General features: G+C 41.8%; 1 protein-coding gene across 1 annotated transcript in view; it reads left to right on the top strand.

The window, feature by feature from the left end:
- Positions 1–12,171, top strand: part of LOC110499472 (annexin A4) — a 21,018-nt gene extending 8,847 nt beyond the window's left edge. The window contains exons 4-16 of the mRNA XM_090213116.1: positions 360–391; positions 836–1,096; positions 1,289–1,376; positions 1,673–1,767; positions 3,169–3,282; positions 3,983–4,073; positions 4,703–4,782; positions 7,837–7,893; positions 8,070–8,163; positions 9,003–9,098; positions 10,089–10,147; positions 10,495–10,617; positions 10,846–12,171. Coding sequence (XP_090069242.1) covers positions 360–391; positions 836–1,096; positions 1,289–1,376; positions 1,673–1,767; positions 3,169–3,282; positions 3,983–4,073; positions 4,703–4,782; positions 7,837–7,893; positions 8,070–8,163; positions 9,003–9,098; positions 10,089–10,147; positions 10,495–10,617; positions 10,846–10,905 — 1,250 coding nt within the window. The 3' untranslated portion in view covers positions 10,906–12,171. The remainder of the gene's footprint in view (positions 1–359; positions 392–835; positions 1,097–1,288; positions 1,377–1,672; positions 1,768–3,168; positions 3,283–3,982; positions 4,074–4,702; positions 4,783–7,836; positions 7,894–8,069; positions 8,164–9,002; positions 9,099–10,088; positions 10,148–10,494; positions 10,618–10,845) is intronic.
- Positions 12,172–14,356: the final 2,185 nt, after the last annotated feature.

Here is a 14,356-nt window from a genome sequence, read left to right as displayed (position 1 = left end):
CGCCTCTCCACATGTGAAGTTTGCATTCAATTGCCACTCCCTGTTGCACACACGAATATTCCATTCCCCCTCGTCTCAATTGGATTTATGGTTTATTTAAGTTGCGTTCAACCCTGTTAATTTATCTGGCATTTACTATAGTATTTTTAACATTTTTTATAATTGAATCTCTTCGGATGGGAAAATGTGTTTTTTTACCTCATTAAGTCGAACATGTGCTTTTTATTATAGAATGTTAAAATGAAAATGTTCTCAAAAAGCACTGAACTGGATAAACGATCCATATTTGAAGTTATCCTGTTTTTTTTTGTATTTAAAACCTACTAAAAGATGCTCCACTCGCTGTGCTTGTTCTCCAGGTGGTTGGGGTGGAGCCCCTGCTGGTGGAATGGTAAATATAACTTATTATCTTACACCAAGCTAGTCATTACCAACATACAGCCTCTAAAACAGCTGGCTCCATCTACCACGTCATCTCCACTCCCTGTAACACGTGGAGTCTGTTATACGTCTCAAATAGCACCCTAATTCCTTAAAAAAAATAGATATATTTCAGTTTGCAGTTTTTTTCCCCAACACCAGATACAAACTTACAGACAAACAATGACCACATCTCTTCTGCCCAGACCCGCATGCTCACTCCTCTATCCCTAGTACCTGCATGCTCACTCCTCTATCCCTAGTACCTGCATGCTCACTCCTCTATCCCTAGTACCTTCATGCTCACTCCTCTATCCCTAGTACCTGCATGCTCACTCCTCTATCCCTAGTACCTGCATGCTCACTCCTCTATCCCTAGTACCTTCATGCTCTTCAAGCTCCCCTTTTCCTCCAGCCAGGTGGAGGTATGCCCCAGGGGTACCCTGGCTGTCCTGCCCCAGGTCAACCCCAGGGGTACCCAGGCGGTCCTGCCCCAGGTCAACCCCAGGGGTACCCAGGCGGTCCTGCCCCAGGTCAACCCCAGGGGTACCCGGGCGGTCCTGCCCCAGGACAGCAGCCCATGCCTGGCTACCCTGGTGGTGCCCCGGCCACCAACCCTTCCATGCCCGGATATGGAGGTGGTGTTCCTGCTACTCCTTATTCACCTGCCATCAACGTGAGAATCTCCAAATGTTGTTGTCTTTAACGTGAAATCCTCAACCAATTACTCAGTGTTACATTTATTTACATAGTTTTTTTTTTATTTCCTAATATACTTTACAAAATGTTTCCTTGTTTCAGTATTTAAATTCTTCAGTTTCAGTATTTCTATTTTTCAGTTTCAGTATTTGCTTGTATTTGTCATTAGAGAGGCTATAGGGGTGTTATTAAGGACTATCCAGGCGCTGACCCTCTGAGGGATGTGGAAGTCCTCCGTAAGGCCATGAAGGGCTTTGGTCAGTACTTCATCATTACACACATTCACTTATATCATGTATATATATATGTATGTAGGGGTTAATGAGATTTAGTACAAATCTAATAACACGTTATTTAACTGAAGTTTCTTCTGGAAAAATAATTAAGTTATTTTATTCGATTCTGTAAATCTTCTATAAAAAAAAAAGCTTTCTATGGCTAGATTTGCATGTGTAGAAATTCTACAATTAAGAACATATTATTTAGTGATACACATTCAATTTACTCTCAGTTAAACTGGTAACAATAATATTAATAGATTTATTTTCAACAGGCACGGATGAGGCAGCTATAATTGAGATTCTCGGGAGCCGCTCAAACAAGCAGAGGGTTCCAATGGTTGCAGCCTACAAAACCACTTATGGGAAGGTGAGGTTTACACTACAGTAATGACCTTGTGTGGTTTCCTGTATTGTTGGAGTTCAACGAACACCAGATAAAGATCACTTTATTATTCATCCAATTGGACAAAATAAATTCCGCTTCATCCTAACCCCCTCTGAAAGACATACATACACTACCGTTCAAAAGTTTGCAGTTGTCCATTTTAAAATAACATCAAATTGATCAGAAATACAGTGTAGACATTGTTCATGTTGTAAATGACTATCGTAGCTGGAAACGGATGATTTGTAATGAGAATATCTACATAGTACACGCAAAACACCAGTCTCAACGTCAACAGTGAAGAGGCGACTCCAGGATGCTGCCCTTCTAGGCAGAGTTCCTCTGTCCAGTGTCTGTGTTCTTTTACCCATCTTAATCTTTTCTGTTTATTGGCCGGTCTGAGATCCGGCTTTTTCTTTGCAACTCTGCCTAGAAGGGCAGCATCCCGGAGTCGCCTCTTCACTGTTGACGTTGAGACTGGTGTTTTGCATGTACTATTTAATGATGCTGCCAGTTGAGGACTTGTGAGGTGTCTGTTTTTTTTCTTTTTTTCTAAACACTAATGTACTTGTCCTCTTGCTCAGTTGTGCACCGGGGCCTCTCACTCCTCTTTCTATTCTGGTTTGAGCCAGTTTGTGCTGTTCTGTGAAGGGAGTAGTACACAGCGTTGTACGAGATCTTCAGTTTCTTGGCAATTTCTCGCATGGAATGGTCTTAATTTCTCAGAATGAGAATAGACTGACGAGTTTCAGAAGAAAGTTCTTTGTTTCTGGCCATTTTGAGCCTGCAATTGAACCCAAAATGCTAATTCTCCAGATACTCAACTAGTCTAAAGAAGGCCAGTTTTATTGCTTCTTTAATCAGGACAACAGTTTTCAGCTGTGCTAACATCATTGCGAAATGGTTTTCTAAAGATCAACTAGCCATTTAAAATGATAAACTTGGATTAGCTAACACAACGTGCCATTGGAACACAGGAGTGATGGTTACTGATAATGGGCCTCTGGACGCCTTTGTAGATATTACATTCAAAATCAGCCGTTTCCAGCTACAATAGTCATTTACCACATTATCAATGTCTACACTGTATTTCTGATCAATTTGATGTTATTTTAATGGACAAAAATGCTTGCTTTTCTTTACAAAATGAGGACATTTCTAAGTGACCCCAAATGTTTTGAACGGTAGTGTATATATTTATGTATTCAGGATATAGCAGTGGACTGCCACACTGGGCGCCATGGAGCAGTTGTTGTGGGAAGTGCCTTGCTCAAGGCTCTGGTTAAAAGTAGTGCACTATAAAGGGAAATAGGGTGCCATTTTTAGGGCACTTATACACACTGTATCTTGAGTGACCTCTTACGGAAATCTTCTATTTCACAGGATTTATTCCATGATCTAAAGTCTGAGCTGACTGGGAACTTTGAGAAGCTGGCTATTGCCATGTTGCAGACGCCAGCCAAGTTTGATACATCTCAACTCAAAGAAGCCATAGCGGTTAGTTGGGCTTTTATTCATTATTCTCTACACCGGGGGGGGGGGGGGGGTCATGTTCATTAGAAGTTCTTATATTATTGGACAAGTTCTGATAGTAACCACCCCACTTAGGACTGTTTTTTTTAAACGTTTTCTTCCTACTGAACACAACCCAGATTGTCTTTATAGCAGGAACCTTTTCTTTGGGGTCTCTTTTAGTGAGCCATCTCAGTAAGGAACAGAAAGAAAAGCTCAATTTTTTTTTTTTAAAAGACAAAAAGTCAGGCATGTTGGAGGCGTGATTTGTTCATTGCTCATCATACGTTGTACAAAATCAAAATGGCCGTAGTTACTAGTATCAAGAAAAAGTTGCTTTTGATCATAGTATACTTGAACAATAAATGTTCTTATCTTCAAGATGATTCTTAGTCATTCGATTTTAGTAAATGTTTTTACTTGTAACATTCGTATATGTGTTTATTTATTTATTTTACCTTTATTTAACCAGGCAAGTCAGTTAAGAACAAATTCTTATTTTCAATGACGGCCTAGGAACAGTGGGGTTAACTGCCTGTTCAGGGGCAGAACGACAGATTTGTACCTTGTCAGCTCGGGGATTTGAACTTGCAACCTTTCGGTTACTGGACCCAACACTCTAACCACTAGGCTACCCCGCCGCCCCATGTGTAACATGTATAACCTGTTTTTGTTCTCTGGACAGGGTGCAGGTACTGATGAAGCCTGTCTGATTGAGATCCTATCGTCTCGCTCCAATGCAGAAATCAGAGAAATTAATCAAATTTACAAAAACGGTAAGTGTCTGGCCTATTCCCGAAACGCACAGTATTTCATCCATATTCTGAAACACACAGCGTTTTCAATTGATACTCAGTTCGTCATACAAGTAAATGTGTCATAGCTATGTTGATACATCTTGACCGGTTGAGTGTTGGGAAGGCAGCAAGACAAATTTTACTTTTATGATGATCTGAAATGCTTTGTGTTTCAGGGTAGGGCTGAAATGCTTTGTGTTTCAGGGTAGGGCTGAAATGCTTTGTGTTTCAGGGTAGGGCTGAAATGCAGGTTGTTTCAGGGTAGGGCTGAAATGCAGGTTGTTTCAGGGTAGGGCTGAAATGCAGGCTGTTTCAGGGTAGTGCTGAAATGTTGTTTCATTCAGGGTAGGGCTGAAATGTTGGTTCATTCAGGGTAGGGCTGAAATGTTGGTTCATTCAGGGTATCATGTAAATGCTGTGTTTCAGGGTATCATGTAAATGCTGTGTTTCAGGGTATCATGTAAATGCTGTGTTTCAGAGTATCATGTAAATGCTGTGTTTCAGAGTATCATGTAAATGCTGTGTTTCAGAGTATCATGTAAATGCTGTGTTTTAGAGTATGATGTAAACGCTGTGTTTCAGGGTATCATGTAAATGCTGTGTTTCAGAGTATGGTAAGAAACTGGAGGATGCCATCATTAATGACACATCAGGACACTTCCGTAGACTCCTCGTCTCCCTCTGTCAGGTAACTGTTGATGTGTTGTTAATGGGTTTTTAATATGTTGATTTGATATGTTATTAATCGTTATCATTGAGCTTTGAAAGTGAAGGCTAAAGCTGATTTTAATTAGGGCAACTTCCTAAGTACTCAACATAGTTGGTGCTCTTGCAGTTTCCATTGGATATCTGTTGGCTGCAAATATTAATGTCCCTAAGTTTCTTTAACAATTCTGAAATACTTACAGCAATTGGGGAGGATAAGTTTACAGTTTCCTTGCCTCAAATTCCTTCCAAGATACCAGTACTGCTGTTAATCATTTGTAAGGGTTTTCCAGAATAACCCCCCCCCCCCCCCCCCCCCCCATGGAATAATATCATCTGCATCCCAAGGCTCTGGTCAAACGTAGTGCACTATATAGGGTGTTATATGAGACTCGTCCCAAGGCTCTGGTCAAACGTAGTGCACTATATAGGGTGTTATATGAGACTTGTCCCAAGGCTCTGGTCAAACGTAGTGCACTACCCCCCCCCCCCCCCCCCCCCATGGAATAATATCATCTGCATCCCAAGGCTCTGGTCAAACGTAGTGCACTATATAGGGTGTTATATGAGACTCGTCCCAAGGCTCTGGTCAAACATAGTGCACTATATAGGGTGTTGTATGAGACTCGTCCCAAGGCTCTGGTCAAACGTAGTGCACTATATAGGGTGTTGTATGAGACTCGTCCCAAGGCTCTGGTCAAACGTAGTGCACTATATAGGGTGTTATATGAGACTCGTCCCAAGGCTCTGGTCAAACATAGTGCACTATATAGGGTGTTGTATGAGACTCGTCCCAAGGCTCTGGTCAAACGTAGTGCACTATATAGGGTGTTATATGAGACTCGTCCCAAGGCTCTGGTCAAACGTAGTGCACTATATAGGGTGTTATATGAGACTCGTCCCAAGGCTCTGGTCAAACGTAGTGCACTATATAGGGTGTTATATGAGACTCGTCCCAAGGCTCTGGTCAAACGTAGTGCACTATATAGGGTGTTGTATGAGACTCGTCCCAAGGCTCTGGTCAAACGTAGTGCACTATATAGGGTGTTGTATGAGACTCGTCCCAAGGCTCTGGTCAAACGTAGTGCACTATATAGGGTGTTATGAGACTTGTCCCAAGGCTCTGGTCAAACGTAGTGCACTATATAGGGTGTTATGAGACTCGTCCCAAGGCTCTGGTCAAACGTAGTGCACTATATAGGGTGTTATATGAGACTCGTCCCAAGGCTCTGGTCAAACGTAGTGCACTATATAGGGTGTTATATGAGACTCGTCCCAAGGCTCTGGTCAAACGTAGTGCACTATATAGGGTGTTATATGAGACTCGTCCCAAGGCTCTGGTCAAACGTAGTGCACTATATAGGGTGTTGTATGAGACTCGTCCCAAGGCTCTGGTCAAACGTAGTGCACTATATAGGGTGTTGTATGAGACTCGTCCCAAGGCTCTGGTCAAACGTAGTGCACTATATAGGGTGTTGTATGAGACTCGTCCCAAGGCTCTGGTCAAACGTAGTGCACTATATAGGGTGTTGTATGAGACTCGTCCCAAGGCTCTGGTCAAACGTAGTGCACTATATAGGGTGTTGTATGAGACTCGTCCCAAGGCTCTGGTCAAACGTAGTGCACTATATAGGGTGTTGTATGAGACTCGTCCCAAGGCTCTGGTCAAACGTAGTGCACTATATAGGGTGTTGTATGAGACTCGTCCCAAGGCTCTGGTCAAACGTAGTGCACTATATAGGGTGTTATGAGACTCGTCCCAAGGCTCTGGTCAAACGTAGTGCACTATATAGGGTGTTATATGAGACTCGTCCCAAGGCTCTGGTCAAACGTAGTGCACTATATAGGGTGTTATATGAGACTCGTCCCAAGGCTCTGGTCAAACGTAGTGCACTATATAGGGTGTTATATGAGACTCGTCCCAAGGCTCTGGTCAAACGTAGTGCACTATATAGGGTGTTATATGAGACTCGTCCCAAGGCTCTGGTCAAACGTAGTGCACTATATAGGGTGTTATATGAGACTCGTCCCAAGGCTCTGGTCAAACGTAGTGCACTATATAGGGTGTTATATGAGACTCGTCCCAAGGCTCTGGTCAAACGTAGTGCACTATATAGGGTGTTATATGAGACTCGTCCCAAGGCTCTGGTCAAACGTAGTGCACTATATAGGGTGTTATGAGACTCGTCCCAAGGCTCTGGTCAAACGTAGTGCACTATATAGGGTGTTATGAGACTCGTCCCAAGGCTCTGGTCAAACGTAGTGCACTATATAGGGTGTTATATGAGACTCGTCCCAAGGCTCTGGTCAAACGTAGTGCACTATATAGGGTGTTATATGAGACTCGTCCCAAGGCTCTGGTCAAACATAGTGCACTATATAGGGTGTTATATGAGACTCGTCCCAAGGCTCTGGTCAAACAGTGCACTATATAGGGTGTTATATGAGACTCGTCCCAAGGCTCTGGTCAAACGTAGTGCACTATATAGGGTGTTATATGAGACTCGTCCCAAGGCTCTGGTCAAACGTAGTGCACTATATAGGGTGTTATATGAGACTCGTCCCAAGGCTCTGGTCAAACGTAGTGCACTATATAGGGTGTTATATGAGACTCGTCCCAAGGCTCTGGTCAAACGTAGTGCACTATATAGGGTGTTATATGAGACTCGTCCCAAGGCTCTGGTCAAACGTAGTGCACTATATAGGGTGTTATATGAGACTCGTCCCAAGGCTCTGGTCAAACGTAGTGCACTATATAGGGTGTTATGAGACTTGTCCCAAGGCTCTGGTCAAACGTAGTGCACTATATAGGGTGTTGTATGAGACTCGTCCCAAGGCTCTGGTCAAACGTAGTGCACTATATAGGGTGTTGTATGAGACTCGTCCCAAGGCTCTGGTCAAACGTAGTGCACTATATAGGGTGTTGTATGAGACTCGTCCCAAGGCTCTGGTCAAACATAGTGCACTATATAGGGTGTTATTAGAGACTTGTCCAATCCTTTTTGTTGTAAACCAATTATTCACTTCCTGTTTGTAGGGAAATCGAGACGAGAGGGAACAAGTGGACATCAACATGGCCAAACAGGATGCTCAGGTGAACACTGTTTCTTGTTCTGGTAATATCATAGAAATGTTACTGTTTTAAAGATGTATCTGATGCCACAATACTGTTTATGTACCCCGTAGGGTGTAGGATAACAAGAAAGTGGGCATTATCTATTATCTATTATCTTTGTGTTAGAAACTGATCCTGTTATGTTGTGTGTTTAGAAACTGTATGCTGCTGGGGAGAACAAAGTGGGGACGGATGAGTCCCAGTTCAACGCCATACTGTGTTCCAGGAGCAGACCCCACCTGAGAGCAGGTAGGTAATCATACTGTGTTCCAGGAGCAGACCCCACCTGAGAGCAGGTAGGTAATCATACTGTGTTCCAGGAGCAGACCCCACTTGAGAGCAGGTAGGTAATCATACTGTGTTCCAGGAGCAGACCCCACCTGAGAGCAGGTAGGTAATCATACTGTGTTCCAGGAGCAGACCCCACCTGAGAGCAGGTAGGTAATCATACTGTGTTCCAGGAGCAGACCCCACCTGAGAGCAGGTAGGTAATCATACTGTGTTCCAGGAGCAGACCCCACCTGAGAGCAGGTAGGTAATCATACTGTGTTCCAGGAGCAGACCCCACCTGAGAGCAGGTAGGTAATCATACTGTGTTCCAGTAGTAATCATACTGTGTTACCTGAGAGCAGGTAGGTAATCATACTGCACTGTGTTTATATTACCAAGTCAGTTGTGTTTCTCTCAAAGGGTTGTAGTTCCTTATACTAGTATACTGTTATGACAGTACAGTATATGTCTATATTATATATGTCTATATTATCTCAACACTATTTCTACAAACATATTTAATTAGCTTTATTTATGTGATTAACCGAAGTCATAACAACCCTGCCTATAGTTATAACCTTACCATGTGGTTATAACAACCCTGCCTATAGTTATAACCTTACCATGTGGTTATAACAAACCTGCCTATGGCTCCTTAGTGTATTATAACCCATATTACGTGTTTATAACAACCCTGCCCATAGTTATAACCTTACCATGTGGTTATAACAACATTGCCTGTGGTTTCGTTAGCATGTTATAACAACCTTATGACGAGGTTATAACAACCCCTGCCCTATGGTTCTTGTTTCTGCTAGTGTTCAATGAGTACCAGCAGATGAGTGGTAGAGACATTGTGAAGAGCATCTGCAGGGAGATGTCTGGAAACGTGGAGGATGGCATGGTGGCTGTGGGTAAGTTCAGTAATAACAAGCTGGTCACTGCAAGGAGAGCACAGTGTCAGTAATTATCAGCTGGTCACTACAAGGAGAGCACAGTGTCAGTAATTACCAGCTGGTCACTGCAAGGAGAGCACAGTGTCTGTAATAACCAGCTGGTCACTGCAAGGAGAGAACAATGTGTGACTTATTAGGAAAGTTCAGTAGCTATCACTTTTGGGATCTGAGATCCCATAGCTGTTGAATGTTTAGAATCAGGTGATTGAGGGTCTGATTTGAATCAGGTGAATTGAGGATCTGATTTGAATCAGGTGAATTGAGGATCTGATTTGAATCAGGTGATTTGAGGGTCTGATTTGAATCAGGTGATTTGAGGATCTGATTTGAATCAGGTGATTTGAGGATCTGATTTGAGGATCTGATTTGAATCAGGTGATATGAGGATCTGATTTGAATCAGGTGATTTGAGGATCTGATTTGAATCAGGTGATATGAGGGTCTGATTTGAATCAGGTGATATGAGGGACTGATTTGAATCAGGTGATTTGAGGATCTGATTTGAATCAGGTGATATGAGGATCTGATTTGAATCAGGTGATATGAGGGTCTGATTTGAATCGGATCTGATTTGAATCAGGTGATATGAGGGTCTGATTTGACTCAGGTGATTTGAGGATCTGATTTGAATCAGGTGATTTGAGGATCTGATTTGAATCAGGTGATTTGAGGATCTGATTTGAATCAGGTGATTTGAGGATCTGATTTGAATCAGGTGATTTGAGGATCTGATTTGAATCAGGTGATTTGAGGATCTGATTTGAATTGGTTTGATATGACAATGTCTGCATCCCAAATGGCACCCCATTTCTTATCAAGTGCACTACTTTTGCCCAGGATCCATAGGGCTCTATACAGGGAATGGGGTGGCATTTGTGACTCAACCGATTAGTAAGGTTAGTCCTGTTTCTTCTCTATGAGCTAAAGCCTTGTCTTGTTATGTTCCAGTGAAATGCATCAGGAACACTCCTGAATACTTTGCAGAGAGGCTTCACAAGTCCATGGCGGTAAGAAAGAAACGCTGTCTCTTTCACATCTGACTGTGCTCTTACTCTGACCGCGGGCACTCTTACCCTACACACTCCACACACTCTGACTGTGCTCTTACTCTGACCGCGGGCACTCTTACCCTACACACTCCACACACTCTGACTCCGCTGATGGAAATGTCTAACCATGTTTAAGTATAGCCCTGAGACATGTCCTGTAGTTTCTATCACTATAGTGTTTTAGACATATTGTATTTTGACACACACACACACATTTAGACACCAAAGTGACGGCAACCACAAGCCATGTTTCATGCCTAGCACTTACTGATGACTAACCAGTCTGTGCTATGTGTTGACCCTAGGGGGCTGGGACCAAGGACAGGACTTTGATTCGGGTCATGGTGACTCGCTCCGAGGTAGACATGCTGGACATCAGACAGGCATACCAGAAGACCTACGGGAAATCACTGTACACCGCCATCTCTGTATGTACCCGAAACAAATAAGCACTATGCTAAAATTCTATTGTTGGAATCAATCCACTGCTTTTATGCTATGGAGGTAGATTGCTGCCAAAATTATGTCAATTATTGAATTATAATTCACAAGTAAATTATGTTAATTTCTTGGTATGTCTGATGGAAAATGAATCTGTTTTAAACATGCTGTTACTTGTATGTGCTTTTAATTTTTTTAACATTTTCATCTGATAGGGTGATACCTCTGGGGACTACCAGAAGCTGCTGCTGAAGCTGTGTGGAGGAAGTGATTAGAGAGATATGAAGGAATCCCATATATCAATCAGGACAGTGACGCCATAGAATGAGAACCATAGAATCAGAATGAGAACCATAGAATCAGAATGAGAACCATAGAATCATAAGTGCTATGGCCGTTCTTCTCATTCTAATTCTATAAGTGTAGTAGTCCATGAGAATGTAACAGACAGGATCCTATATCAACCTGTGATGTATGTAGTTATTTTTGCCAAATTTGTGTCTCGCGCCATAATGTGCTGGGTGATGTATGTAGTTTTTTTTTGCCAAATTTGTGTCTCGCGCCATAATGTGCTGGGTGACGTATGTAGGATGATGACTTTATTTGCTGCATATGCAATCCGTTATTGTTATTATATAGTCTTGATTCAGTTTCAAAAGTTTTTATTTTATCGTGATATGTGTAATCATATTTCATATGATCAGGATAATGTCATTTAAAAACAATGCAGTACTATAATTGACAAATTATTATATTAGCTAACTGCCAAATACTAAATGTATATGAATATTTCTGGGTTTGTGTCAATACGTGCAAATATTTTAGGATATTTAGATACTTAAGATATTTTTAAAACGTTGGTTATTATAGCTTTATTGCTGACTGCTATATTCTATGCAAATTAGCAACTTGTTTCATTTGGAATGAAAGCCAATGATAATTAAATATCACCACACAACGCTGGGGTTTCTTTCTTCTTATTGACACCTTCTAATAATGTAGGCCATTTTCCATTGCTTGTTTCCTAGATAGAAACACAATGTTGCCTTTTTTTAATGCTGCAGACCCAAAGCCGCTATGGCATGCAACTCTTTCAATGTTTTACCATCTATTTTTGAAGGCTGTTTAGTTCCATGCAAGTCAATATTTCTGTTTTTTCATTTCATCTTTCACTGCTATTTCTAATATAATTTCAATGTAGAGTCCTTGTACAACTATTTGCCCAATACTTCAAAATGTATTTGTTGTCAATATTGTTTAAGGATTAATTCATTGCATAGGTATATACTGTATAGCCAGCACACATACTGTATAGTATAATTTCATGCCAGTAGACGGCAGTTTGAACACAATGGATCCACTGAGGCATTGTAATTGGAAAATGATATAAATATATGCTAATACCACATTTGTAACTTATCACAATGGCCCAAAGGGCTGCCGTTATGTAGTAACTAACGTTTACAATCATTTGGTTGTTGTAATGTTCACCCACAGGCTTATAATGGTGTCCTTCCTGTCAAAATAAAATATTTTGACTGGCAATGATTTTCTGTTTCAATAATGAGATTGTTGTGCTTCATTACATTGATTATCATAGCCTGAGTGCTAGTCTGTTTGCGCTTTCAAGTGCCCTGAGGGGGGAGGGGGAGCTGGCTTGCTTGAAGAAATGTGGTTTCTACTTTCTACTGACAATTGAGATGTACACATTATGGCATAAGGGACAGATGAGCGGATAGGGGGAAACCCGTAATTTCGATGAAGACATTTAATGAGCGAGCTAAAACGGACATAGTCAATAACTATGTGCTATTCAGCAGCCACCCAGTGTTTCCCAACCTTTCTATAAGAAAGCGTTGCATGCATACCATCGCATTTGCGTTGTGGCATAGAGCAGTAGAGTGGAGGCACTTACAGAAGTTGGACACATGGAGAGACTTTTTAAGTAGCCTAGGGCTCGGGAAAATGTGGCCTTTTATAAATGCATTTCATACTATTCTACTTCATTTTACATGCCAGGAGACTGGCAGAATATTTTTTTAATACAGCACAAATGATCGAAATGGCAGGCAACTTTGACACTGAGAATCTGAGATCAACAAAAACGACCTTGTCTTGAATCCATCAATATATCTAGGTTTTGTGGAGACATATTGTAGGCTACAATATGAGGAGGAAATTATAGTCCTAAATATGTTTTCCAGTTTCACTGACTCACCCAATGATGCGCAACTCACTTGCTGGTGATGGCCGATCCGCTCATTCCAAACCCCTATCTCTCTCTTTTTTGTAAAACAGTATTTGTAACTCGATCTAATATTTTGGTACAGCGTAGTGTTCTATTTTCAGCAGCAGCCATTTGCTTTTACAACCTGTGTTTTCCCTTGATTGTATTTGAAATATCGCGAAAGGCCTGTTTTGTCTGCATGCTGTTTTTTCCACTGACAGATTTGCCGCGCGTTCCCGACTAGGTTCTACCTTGTTATTGGGCTACAATCCACAGCTAGGCAATACAATAAAAAAAAAGAAGCTATTGATCCTCCGAGGCTAAATTATAGGCCTTCAGATGGTGTAGTAGGCTATTCTGATTTAATTTATTTATGGACAGCAGTAATTCCATAACTTTGGCAAATGTACATTTCAATGTAGGGGTGCTGCAGTTCCTTCAGACCCCTTTGCGCGGTTATGATTCTGTAAGGAAATAAACGACGAAGTGCAACGCTGGAGAGATGAGAGTTGCAGGCTCATGTCTATCAGAACAGAGAATGATCATAGAAAGTGAAACTGGATACTGGCGCGCTTCTCACACAGCCACGGCCACACACACAGCCACCGCCACACGTTGGTCTCAAACATATGTTACAATGTTGCACAAACCATAAACCCGTGCCGGCCCAAACCAAATCAACACTTAGAATATTAAACCCGGGCTGAAAATCTACTTTTTCACACTACGATTTTACATAATTTAGACAGCAGCATACAATACATTTTTGGACCCTCCGGTGTGTTGTTCTCACATGAACAGGAAGGTGGCGCCGCGGTCCTTCTTGTGGGCAAATTTTGTCATCATACTTTGTCAACAAAGCCTGGCATTCTCTGGATGTACAGTCGTGGCCAAAAGTTTTGAGAATGACACAAATATTAATTTCCACAAAGTTTGCTGCTTCAGTGTCTTTAGATATTTTTTGTCAGATGTTACTATGGAATACTGAAGTATAATTACAAGCATTTCATAAGTGTCAAAGGCTTTTATTGACAATTACATGAAGTTGATGCAAAGAGTCAATACTTGCAGTGTTGACCCTTCTTTTTCAAGACCTCTGCAATCCGCCCTGGCATGCTGTCAATGAACTTCTGGGCCACACTGATGGCAGCCCATTCTTGCATAATCAATGCTTGGAGTTTGTCAGATTTTGTGGGTTTTTGTTTGTCCACCCGCCTGTTGAGGATTGACCACACATTCTCAGTGGGATCTGGGGAGTTTCCTGGCCATGGACCCCAAATATTGATGTTTTGTTCCCTGAGCCACTTAGTTATCAATTTTGCCTTATGGAAAGGTGCTCCATCATGCTGGAAAAGGCATTGTTCATCACCAAACTGTTTCTGGATGGTTGGGAGAAGTTGCTCTCGGAGGATGTGTTGGTACCATTCTTTATTCATGGTTGCGTTCTTAGGCAAAATTGTGAGTGAGCCCACTCCCTTGGCTGAGAAGCAACCCCACAC

This window comes from Oncorhynchus mykiss, chromosome 20 (genome assembly GCF_057628025.1).
Source record: "Oncorhynchus mykiss isolate SJ-2025 chromosome 20, ASM5762802v1, whole genome shotgun sequence".
NCBI lineage: Eukaryota > Metazoa > Chordata > Actinopteri > Salmoniformes > Salmonidae > Oncorhynchus > Oncorhynchus mykiss.
This window is presented reverse-complemented; position numbering and strand designations above follow the sequence as displayed.